This window comes from Geospiza fortis, unplaced genomic scaffold (genome assembly GCF_000277835.1).
Source record: "Geospiza fortis unplaced genomic scaffold, GeoFor_1.0 scaffold69, whole genome shotgun sequence".
NCBI lineage: Eukaryota > Metazoa > Chordata > Aves > Passeriformes > Thraupidae > Geospiza > Geospiza fortis.
In genome coordinates, this window is record NW_005054555.1 from 608,539 (window position 1) to 620,201 (window position 11,663).

An 11,663-nucleotide genomic window follows, 5' to 3' on the forward strand; every position below is an offset into this window, starting at 1 on the left:
ACCCACCTGCTCCAGAGGGAATATCGGGAGAAAACCCCAACCCACCTGCTCCAGAGGGAATATCGGGAGAAAACCCCAACCCACCTGCTCCAGAGGGAATATCGGGAGAAAACCCCTTTCTGCCTGCTCCAGAGGGAATATCAGGAGCTGCTGCTGCCGAGGCAGGGCTGGGAAAGGACACAGCACCTGCCTCCCCGCCGGTTTTTAAGTAATAAACCCAAATCCAGGCACCATCCCAAAACATTCCCAGTTCTAGACGGACGTGTCCCTGCCATGTTCCGACATGTGTTCCAAGAGAATTTAAGGAACAGCGAGGCTGTGATTAAAAGGTAATAAAGCGATTTTGTGGGGTTTTTAGAGCATTGCTATTTTGTGACATGGTGTAAGAGTCACTTACGGGCACTTTGGGGACTTTTAACATGGGACAATACTTGCCCCATGGAGCAATGTAGCTGCCCAATCCCTGGAAGTATCCAAGGCCGGGTTGGATGGGGCTTGGAGCAGCCTGGTGTCCCTGGATAAGTTTTGAGGTCCCTTCCAACACAAACCAGTCCATGAAATATTGACTGAAATACCCAATTCGAGGTGCAAACTATTTCAAACAGTGCCATGTGTTGTTTTGCATATATAGCCAAGAAATACTTTTTCCAGACTTATGTAACATTTGTTTCGTGTTGCATTTTGAATGCAAAGACGTAAATGGTGACTCACACACTCCTGACAGAGCAGGGGATGGGTGCTGCTGTCCATCATCATTTACAGATAAAACGACAAAATGTGTTTTATGTGTTTATCCTGAAAGATCAGATGGCAAAATTGCAAAGGTCTTTGTTCAGGGGAGTGATCCACAAGCTGGAAGCAAAGCTTTGGAAAACACACTGTGCCCTCCTGTGGTGGCATTGAGGACATGATTAAAATCTTTTCCTGCGAAGTTTTTGCAGCCTCCATTGTGTGCAGGGAGCCCACCCAGATCACAGAGTCACACCCAAAGTGCTGTGCGAGTCTTTGTGTCAAACAGCATTTACAGTTAAAGGTGGTGCATCTGGGGGGAAAATGTGTTTGAAATAAAGGAAGAGCTTGGTTTATTTAAGACCAAATTTGAGATATCACGTTTGTTTATAGTTTATTCAGTTTTTTACCTATACATGGTGCAGCCCTGACAATACCATTGGGTAATCAGTTCCTCCCTGTGACACTGCAGTGTTCCCTGCTTTTAGTATATCTTCCAGATTTAGTAATTTATTCCCAGTTACTGATTTTTGTCAGATAAACTTGTTGCAGGACCTGATGAAGGAAGCTCTTGGCTAGATTATTGCCAAGAGCAGGTAGAACATGGAGGTTCATGCTGAATTAGGACAGGCATGTTGTGATAGCCTCATTATTATATATTATATTATTAGCTTTATTAAACAGTTTTTTGGATAACAAAAGTGAAATGTTTGCTTTAAGTAATAGACCTTGACTTTTTACTACACCTTGGAAAAACAATAATCCGAAAATGTGAATTTATCTTCATTTTCATGCCATTTGTGTGAAAACTGTGCAATATGTTTAAGCTCAATCTGCTAAAGGGTAACTTGTGAGGAAAATGGTTTGGGTCGGGAGGGCCCTCAAAGCCTGCCCAGTGCCACCCCTGCCATGGCAGGGACACCTGCCACTGTCCCAGGTGCTCCAGCCCCAGTGTCCAGCCTGGCCTTGGGCACTGCCAGGGATCCAGGGGCAGCCACAGCTGCTCTGGGCACTCTGTGCCAGGGCCTGCCCACCCTGCCAGGGAACAATTCCCAATTCCCAATCTCCCATCCAGCCCTGCCCTCTGGCAGTGGGAGCCATTCCCTGGGTCCTGTCCCTCCAGGCCTTGTCCCCAGTCCCTCTCCAGCTCTCCTGGAGCCCCTTCAGGCCCTGGCAGGGGCTCTGAGCTCTGCCTGGATCCTTCTCCTCTCCAGGTGAGCACCCCCAGGTGTCCCAGCCTGGCTCCAGAGGGGCTCCAGCTCTGCAGCAGCTCCGGGGCCTCCTCTGGACAGGGCAGGATGAGCTTCTCATCCACCAACACACCAAATCCTCCCGGTCTCCTCTCCATCCCTTTTCCCACAGCCCGTGTTTGTCCTTGGGATTTTCCCGGCCCAGACCAGGACCTGCACTGGGCCGTGTTGAACTCCTGAGGCTCCTCCAGCCCCAGCTCTCCCCCTGTCCGCGTCCCTCTGGACGCCACCCCTCCCCTCCAGCGTGTGGCAGCCGCTTCGTTCCCATCGAGCGAAACTTTGGGTTTGTTCCATCAGGTACTCGGAGCTGCTGGAGAGGGTGAAGGAAGGAGGGGGAGAAAACGCCGTCCTGCGGCACACGCAGCGCAACAAGAAGCTGTTCGTGCGGGAGCGCCTCAGGCTGCTGCTAGACGATGCGGATTTCCTGGAGCTGTCCCCGCTGGCAGGGCTGCACATGCCCTACGGGAATGTCCCTGCTGCCGGCAGCCTCACGGGTAATGGGGTACTGGGGGCTCTGGGAGAGGGAAACGGGGGGAAAAGGATGCATGGAATGAAGGTTATGGGATATTTTAGCATCTGAAGTGCTTTCCTAGGAAAAGTGAACACTGGTTTTGTCCAGTTCTTGTTCCCAAGAGGGAAGAGTTCAGCCACTGCTGTTTTACGATAATGGGAGAATCTTTTGAAAGAACAGTTTCTGATTTCTTCTAGATTTAGTAATTCCACTTACCATTTACTAATTTTTGTCTCAAAAGATGTAGGGTGATGTGTCAAATCAGCTCCTCTTAAAGGAGAGAGGACAAAGTTATGTGAGAGACAGGAGCTGTAACATACATTCTGAAGTGTTTTTCAAATCACAGACAATTGCATTTTCTATGCAGACATTGTCTCTTTAAACTGAAACAGCTCTTCAACATGAAATTTCATTGAAATTCAATTTCATTCTATATCAGTGAAATTGCATTTTGAAGAGTGGTTCCAGTTCAAAAAGTAACTAGAAGAACAGTATGAAAACCCTTTTTTTCAGCACAGATTGTTATACTTTTCAGTTTTATAGGGGTAATTTTTAATTGCCTTCCCTTTTATCTCAAGGAATAGTTACAGTGTATTTCTTTCTGTTACATTGTCACCAGAAGTAAGTAAATTTATTTGAGGTTTTTCTGTCATTTGGATTATTTTTTTAATACTGTCATTCCAGAGAAGAGTGTAGATTTCTTCTCTGTGTGGTATTTTCATATTAATTTGGAACTTCTTGATGTAGCATTACTGAGAAAAACGCCTGGAAAAGTTAAAAGGTTTGCCCCCCTTGCTTTACCTATTGCTTTAGAGAGTCCTGATAAATATCTGTGGTACTGCTTGTAGGAATTGGCAGAATCTGTGGGATCTGGTGTGTCTTCATTGCGGGTGATGCCACTGTGAAAGGAGGAACCTTGTACCCAATTGGAGTGAAAAAGCAACTGAGAGCCCAGGAAATTGCCATGGAGAACAGGCTGCTGTCTGTGCACCTGACGGACAGTGGGGGAGCCTTCCTACCCCTGCAGGTACTGCTGGCACTCTGCAGAGCACAAAATATCAGTATTTATTTCACCACCTGGGCTAGTCCTGCACCTCCCCACCTGATCAGAGCTTAGAAACTCCAGTGAGTGTGCTGAGCTGCTTTTGTGTCTGATAAATGAGTACATGGTGGGAGGTGTCTATTTTCACTCCAGAGTCTCTAAAGTGACCTCTATTTTATTGTCCTGTTTGTGCCAGTGGTGCACTAAGCTCTGTGGCCTTTAAAAGTGGAGTTTTTGCAATTCTGACTGCAAAATAAGAATTTGAACAGGTTCTTTTGTGAAATGCAGAGGTCATCCTGTCACAGAGACTGTAGTTGTTCTCTCTCCAGCTGAGGGCAAGCACACAGGAGAAGTTACCTGGAATTTTAAAGTTAATTAAAGTTATTAAATTTTAAAAGTTACCTGGAAGTTTACCTGGAATTGTATCCAAAACTAAGCAAAAAAGGAAACTGCCAAAGAGATTTCACAGATGAAATAGAACTAGCACCCTTCCCTTCTCCACATTTACAGCCAGTTTGTGTAGAATATATTGATTTCAGAAAAAATCACAAAATCTAACCTGTGCTTTCAAAGCAAATAGGTATTTTTGGGGTATTTGACAATGTATAAAGGAATAAATACCATAATGAATGCTGTATATGATAGGCTCAGGAGTGATTATTAATGGGGACCTTCTCAGTGTCAGTTTTGGTGTGTTTGGGAATGAATGGAGTGAAGAGGAAGCATCAACTTTCGTAGTGACCATTAAAAATCCCTTTTTCTTTTCCCTGCCCCTCAGTCAGAGCTGTTTCCTGACAAGCTGCACGGTGGCAGGGTTTTCTACAACGAGGCAATCATGTCTGCCATGGGAATCCCTCAGGTACAGTGGCATGGGGAGAGCAAGGGGGTGTAGAAAAGGTGTAAATGGGTAGTAAATTTTCTGGTTTGCTCCCCAAGTGCTGTGATTTAGCACTTCCTGCATTTCTGAAACAACTTTGGGTTTGGCTTTGCCTTTCCTGTCCCCTGTCCAGCACTGCTGTGTCTGTGTCCCCTCAGGTGGCCGTGGTGTGTGGCTCCTGTGTGGCTGGAGGTGCCTATGTGCCCACCATGGCCGAGGAATCCGTGATCATTGATAAAATTGGGATGCTGTTCCTTGCTGGGCCGCCCCTGGTGAAAGCTGCCACGGGAGAAGATGTCTCTCCTGAGGAGCTTGGAGGAGCCAGGCTTCACTCACAGTATGTGGAGTATTCTCAAAAGCAGGGAATTCAGCATGCTCATCCTGAAAGGAATGTGGCATTGGCATTTCAGAGCAGGGCTAAGAGTGGAACCTGTGGTTACACTGGCTTGCCTTCTCAGCTTCAGGGGTTTGGGTTAAATCAGCCAAATGGAAGTAAAATGAGGTTATTGATGAGGTGAGGCAGGGACTGGACAGGTTGGATTTGGCTCTCTATTGTTCCACATACTTCTTGAACAACTTCAGGCAAGTAATTTCCTCTGTGCCTCACAGGGACCAGCTACAGAAGAGGGATGCTATCTCCTCTTTTCCAAGTGTTTTCCAGAATACACATATTTAACCCAATTATGCTACATGGAATACATTCCTGTCCTTATATCTTGGCTGCAACCACTTAGTTTGAAATCATTCCTGAGGTTTGCTTTCCTCTTTTCCATTTTTGATATTGTCTGCAACAACAGCATCACAAAAAATAAATCCCAAGGTCTTTCTTTAATCCAGAGAAACACAAAAGTCATGGGGAAGAACAACTCCTTACAACTCTGTGAATTTAATTTGGGATTGGACTGCACAGAAATTCCATTGACTGCTTTCAGCTCATTCATACAGAAACAAATCACACAGTATTTCCACAGGGCATTTGGAGAGTCTCAGCGTTTTTCCTAGAGTTTGGGTTTTCTGTCAGGATACAGAACTCATTAATTCAATGCTAATTAATGTCTCTCTCTCCTAGAGTCAGTGGCTGCAGTGACCATTTTGCACCCTCAGAAAAGGAGGCCTATGAGTGCATTCGTAGTGTTGTCTCTACCTTAAACTGTGAGCCAGTGCCAGAGCAGGACAGGGAGCCTGACAGTCCCTTGTACAGCCCTGAGGAGCTCCTGGGCCTGGCACCACTGGCTTACAGCTACACTCTTCCTGTCAAACTGGTAAGGCAACAGGGATTTCATTCCTGCATCCTTCACTCTGCTCTGTCCCACAGCTCCAGGTGTTATTCTGAATTATTACTTCATCTGTTGCCAGCCTGTCTTAAGCCTGAAATAAAGCAGGATGGCAACAGTTCTGTGGGATTATAGAAAATATTTAAATTTATTATTAAAATATTTAAAAGAAATGGTTATATTTATTATAAAAATATTTAAATGTTTATGATAAAAATATTTAAATACCTGAAATCCTGCTGGAGATAAAATAATCCCAGATTGTGCCAGTGTTGCCCAGCTGATTCCCTGCCCTGTTGGGATGCTTGCTTTATGTCTTGTACTGTGTTGGCTGCCTTGAGAATATACACCCCGTTCATGTCTGTGTTTCCCTTCCTCTGTCTTTTTGTTTCTTCCCCCCCAGCATTCAAATAATGTAAAAGAAATGGTGAAATTACTGACTGAAAAAACAACACAGCTCAAATCACACTTGTTTGAGGTTGGTACAGAACTAAAGCTTAAGCAGAGACATGCAGAGCTGCCCACGCTGTTTCCATTGTGTTCCACATGAGATTTTGTCTCCATGGATGTGAATGCAGTATCTTTTCCAGTGGTAAATCCCTGCACTTGAGGGAATTGACTGTAGAAAGCTTTGAAGGCAGCTTTTAACTGTGTTGGAGAAAAGCATGAGCAATATCAACCAAACATTTCCTATGCACAAAATCTGAAACTGCACACACTGGGGTTTGGTTTTTGCTTTTTTACATTTTTATGCACAGAAACAGCTGTGCTTTGTAAAACTAAAATAATTTTGGAGTTGGCCTTTGTCTTAAAACACACAGTTGGTAATTAAACTAAACACAAATTGGATGGTTTGTGCATATTGAGCATTTAGCAAGTCACCCAAAGACCCTCTGTGCTCATCTTGCTGAAGTCAGGTCTGCTGCTGTTTGAACAGAGCATTTCTTTTAGCAGAACTCTCCTATTTTCACCTCAAATTCTCTAGTAAAGTCAAGTCTGTGTATTTCTTTGCAGATCCTGAGCCGGCTGATGGATGGAAGCAGATTCCAGGAATTCAAGGCTACCTATGGGACAACATTAGTGACAGGATTTGGCCATGTGGAAGGGTATGGCTGGGAACATTCCCCATCCAAATGGGTGCACATGCATTTCTCAACAGCTTTTGTGGCCTCAGCAGGTTCCACACCACTCCAGTCATTCCTAGGGCTCAAAAGGGAGAATCATGGAATTGCTGAGGTTGGAAAGGACCTCTCAGATCATGGAGTCTAACTGTCCCTGTTTGTTCTGTAGGCACTTGGTGGGGATAGTGGCCAGCAATGGAGAGCTGGCTCACGATGCTGCTCTCAAGGGCAGCCACTTTGTCCAGCTCTGTGGCCAGAGGGGAATTCCCATCCTCTTCCTCCAAAACACTGCTCCACAGCCAGCAGGGCCTGCAAGCATCTCAAAGGTATGGCATGTTTGCTTCAATGCATTTCAAACAATTCTTAGTTCTTGCTGTGCCTAATTTTCAGAATTATTAACTGTTAGGAAAACTGTTTTTTTAACCACTCTTGATGAAGCTTTGTAATGACTTTGCTAATGGGCAAAGATTTAAGAACTTTCTCACTTGAATTTTAAGCAGGTCTGGATGCTGATATAAAATGATACTGTAGCAAGGCAGGCTGGAAAATTTGGGATTTGCAGTGCTTTTTGACATTGAGATACAGCTTATTGATTCCTCTGCTAACTCTGCACTTCAGAAAATTGGCTATTTCTCTTTTGAAAATGAAGGCATTAAAGCCCAGTAGGATTTGTCCTGGGCTAAGGAAAGTAAAACCTCCATCAGATCCCAGATCTGTTTCTGCAGAATTGTAAGTAAATAAATAAATGATCTAGAAATACAAGTTTGTTGGGAGTGGAGGGAATCTAGAATAAAGTCTTAAAGGATCTAAAATATCTATTTTTATTCCAGGCAGAGGCTCATTCCAACAGGCTGAAGGCCCAGGCCTTCATGATGGCTGCAGTTGCCTGTGCTGCTGTTCCCAAAATAACCATTGTCATTGGAGGCTGTTTTGGGAGTGACAGCTACGCCATGGTATGGGTGGCACCAGCCCAGGGCTTGGGGACACACCTGTCACACTGCTCAAGTGTCACTGCATTTCTAAAACACAGCTGGAGAATTGAGCTCTGAACTCACACTGAAGTAAGAAATGCAACAATGCATGTGATTGCTGAGAAGCAGACATGGAAGAATTAAACATGGAAGTGCTTGGAATTCAAAATGAAATATTAAAATAGAAATATTGAAGGCAGTGGGGAGGTGGTGGTTCCTAGCACAGGGTGTCTGTCCTCATACAAATCCACCTGTGCTCCATCCTGCCTTGCTCTTGGTTGTTTCATCCCACAGACACCTCTTTATGATTTATCTCAGTGAGTTTGTTCTGTTTCTTTGGTTTTTTCCTTGCAGTGTGGGAGATCGTTCAGTCCAAACTTTCTGTTCCTGTGGCCCAATGCAAGAGTTGGTCTTGTGGATTCTCAGAATTTCCCCACAGTTCCACCAGCTGGGGACTGGACAGGAGAGGAACTGGAGCTAAAACAGCTGAAGGCAAAGTAAGGACATTCAATATAAACCTGTCAGGGATTTCATTGTTAAATTACCTACTTTTGTTCATCTTAAAGAGCAACACATCCCGACTAATGAAACAAACATGAATCTACTGCAAAAATATTTTAAATTTCCACGTAGTTCAATGTCTCTCTGTTAGGGTCTTCCCATTACTGCAGAGTGGTCAGCTCTGTTATTTGCTGGTTTCTGACTAATTTTAACAGCAGTGCTGCCCATTCTTTTCAGATAGATGGAGTTGCCTGTTTCATCTGTAATTTCTTTTCACTGCTTTGTTGTATTTATTGTGCTTTTAAGCCTGTTCAATTCTCTGCCCTCTCAGGCTAGAGGAAGAAAGCAGTGCCTTTTACTCCTCTGCCAGGCTCTGGGATGATGGGATCATCCTACCTCAAGACACCAGGAAGGTGGGTTTTCCTTTTAGGCCATTGTATTCTCCAGTCCCACAGTGGGTGAACATGATTCACTCAGGGTCGGCAATGTGCTGAATCCAGGCCTGGGGCTCCCACTTCTCACTCCATGGAATTTCTCTCTGTAATTCTCATCCTGCCTCTTCCCCATTAGTTTATCAAAAATTTTGAGTTCTGGTTACTTGACCACAGCATTTCCTCACTGAGCCTCTCCTTTGACTTGACCATAATTTGAATCTGCATCTGAATCCCTTTTTTCTATATAATTACACATATCTTCACTCTTTGGAGTTTGGGCTCCTCAGAATTCCTTTAGTTTCCAAAACATTCTTTTACCCTGGGATGTTGCTTTTTGCAATTTTCTCTTATTGCTTTAAATTTGCTGTGTACATTTGGGATGCTCCCCTGCCTTTTTATTGATTTGAAATTGGCAGACATCCCTCTCTCCATTAGGTTCTTTCTGAAAGCTGCTGCCTTTGTTCTTTTATTTTTCCTTGTTAGATTGTTTATTAGGAATAAAAATCTTCTCTGCACTTCTGAAGTTTGTTTACTTGAAGATCTCAATCTGTCCTGGTTTCAGCTGGGTTAAATCATAACACAACTCTTCTAAATATGGTGCCTATTTATGGAACGATGTGGATGGTAAATATTTTCATGGAGTTTATGGGAACTTTGATAAGGGGAGAGCACCAAGAAGTTTTTTTTAGTCCTAGAGCCCTGAAATTCCCACTTTATGAGCTACACATGAAAATAAGAGAGAGTTGAACCGTTCGTGTTACCATATTCAGTGTTTCACAAACAGAAGGAACAAATAAATAAGTGCAGAACTAATGAGTTTTACTGGATGGGTTTGTTTGTTTGTTTGAGGCTCATTGTTTATATTGTTTTTTGTTTTTAATTAGGTGATTGCCCAGTGCCTGGAGATCATGGAACAGAAGAAGTACCAGGCTGTGTCTCCCCGTTCCCATCCCATCATCAGGATGTAACTGCAGCCCCCTCAAACCAGAACCCTCTACCAGAACCTTGAGTATAAAGATTTTCTTATTCTTTGGTACCATTAATAAAAGTGTTGAACAATTGAAGACAAACAAGAATCCCAGATTTTAAATCTGCTGGCAGGAAGTTTTTATTCTCAACAATAGCCTCTTTTAACATCAGCTGAAAGTTTATTTTGGGAGAAGGAAGGATTAAGCTGAACATCTGTAGCACTCTAAGGAAGCAAAGGCAGCCCAAGGGGTAACAATTGCTTGATTTTTTTCATGTTCATGTTTTAACATGAAATCCAGAAATCAAGGACACTTGGACAAAAGAAAGGGAAAGGAGCAAACACACAAGGGAAGGTGTGCAGTTTGCAGCTTGAGTGAAGAACAAAGCTCTACCTGTCACCCTCTTGGGATTCCCAAAGCAGCTGTGGAAAACTGCACTGGGATTGCTCTGAGGATACCACGGCCATGACCAGGATGATGTTTCAATCCAGAATCGTTCAGTTTAGGCTAAAAATTCTCAACCATGTAACAGAGCACAGCCAGTGGTACACAATGTTACCACATGTAAAAGTGTTGGGGTTACTCTCTGCTCTTTCAGCTTCTTTCACTCTGCTGCAGCTACAAAGTTTAATTTTGCATAAACAGAACCTCTCCACCACCCCCAACTTGTGGTTTAACAGGAAATGGTACCAAAGGGGGCATTTAAAAAATACCTGATTAGCCATTTTGAAGAATCATTGACAAGACTGAACTGCTTGATCTGAGTTAAGCAGCCCCACAAATGCAAAGGGCTGTGGAAGGAGTTTGGGTCACCTGTAAACGGAGACTGCACCTTTTGGGAGCTGGAAGAAGCCCGGGCCAGGTGTCGCTGTTTGTGCTCACGCTCTCTTGAAGAGCCCATGGAATGTCACGGGAATGTTCACCTCCACCTCGGCCCTGGCCACCTCGCTCATGTCTTTGGCGTTGAGGATGAGGAGGAAGGCGGGCTTGGGCCCCGCCCCCGGGCTGATCACGATGCTCAGCACCACCCCTGCAAGGTGAGAACACGCTGGGTGTGGCCCAGGTAGGTGTGGGCTGTGTCTGACCCCGGCTGGGCAAGGCCAGAGCAGCCCTGGCACTCGGGGCACCAGAAATCCCGGGAGTGTCATCGATGCCGAGGGACACGGGCAGGGACACGGCACAGGCTGCCCAGGGAAGCTGTCCTGCCCTAGCCCTGCAAGTGTCCAAGGCCAGGTTCAAGGCTTGGAGCAACCTGGGACAGTGGAAGGTGTCCATGCCCATGGCAGGGGGTGGAACGGGATGAGTTTTAAGGTCCCTCCCAACCCAAACATTTTATTATTCTAGTTTTAGTTTTCCTGTATTTCCTCGGAAATTTCCCACCAGTGTTCACACCTGTCCCACCTCAGCTCTGCAGCCAGCCTGGCACAGCCCTTCCCAATCCCAGTCCCAGTCCCAATCCCAATCCCAATCCCAATCCCAATCTCAATCCCAATCCCAATGCCGCCACCCCCTAGCATTACCATCATCTTCCTCCAGTGCATCCGGGTGGGAAACGAAGATCGGCTCTGATGGGTACGCATCTGGCTCCTGCCACACCCAGGTCTCCTTGGTTTTCACGTTCAGCTTGCAAAGCTAAAGGTGGGGACAGCACACAACCACAGAGCTCAGAAATAGTCCTTGTTGTCCCCAAATTGAAGGCATCCCCCGTTGGCTGATAGTTACCCTGTCTGGGACAAAGTGGTTCAGCCCTAGCCCGTAGGTGTACGTGTACGGCTTCCCTCCGTACTTCCTGTAGTTGATCTGGGGGAATTCAAAGGCTACAAGGAAAAATAAGTGTGTATAAATGCTGAGGGTTAGTGGGACACGGTGTGCAGGCAGCACGTGGCTGCTGTGACCTGGGGGAGCTGGGCTGTCATCATACCATGCCGTGGCCCTGAGAAAATCACCTCTGGCTCCAGCCAGAAGGTCTCGTCACTGCGCAGCGT

At 45.2% G+C, this 11,663-nt stretch overlaps 2 protein-coding genes across 2 annotated transcripts in view; one reads left to right on the forward strand and one right to left on the reverse strand.

The window, feature by feature from the left end:
• Positions 1-3: 3 nt before the first annotated feature.
• On the forward strand, positions 4-9,808 carry LOC102044598 (methylcrotonoyl-CoA carboxylase beta chain, mitochondrial-like; the record flags this gene model as incomplete). The annotated part of the gene is made up of 11 exons (XM_031064082.1): positions 4-329; positions 2,277-2,473; positions 3,339-3,517; positions 4,311-4,391; positions 4,568-4,746; positions 5,479-5,671; positions 6,698-6,789; positions 6,974-7,130; positions 8,130-8,272; positions 8,608-8,689; positions 9,595-9,808. Coding segments are annotated over 11 exons (1,713 nt in total), but the record flags the coding sequence as incomplete, so codon positions are not given.
• The window catches only part of RPE65 (retinoid isomerohydrolase RPE65), a 7,336-nt gene continuing 5,466 nt past the window's right edge, over positions 9,794-11,663 (reverse strand). The window contains 4 exon segments of the mRNA XM_031064083.1: positions 9,794-10,708; positions 11,199-11,310; positions 11,401-11,498; positions 11,501-11,663. The exon segment at positions 11,501-11,663 is cut by the window's right edge and continues 10 nt beyond it. Of these exon segments, the coding sequence (XP_030919943.1) occupies positions 10,557-10,708; positions 11,199-11,310; positions 11,401-11,498; positions 11,501-11,663 (525 nt within the window). The 3' untranslated portion in view covers positions 9,794-10,556.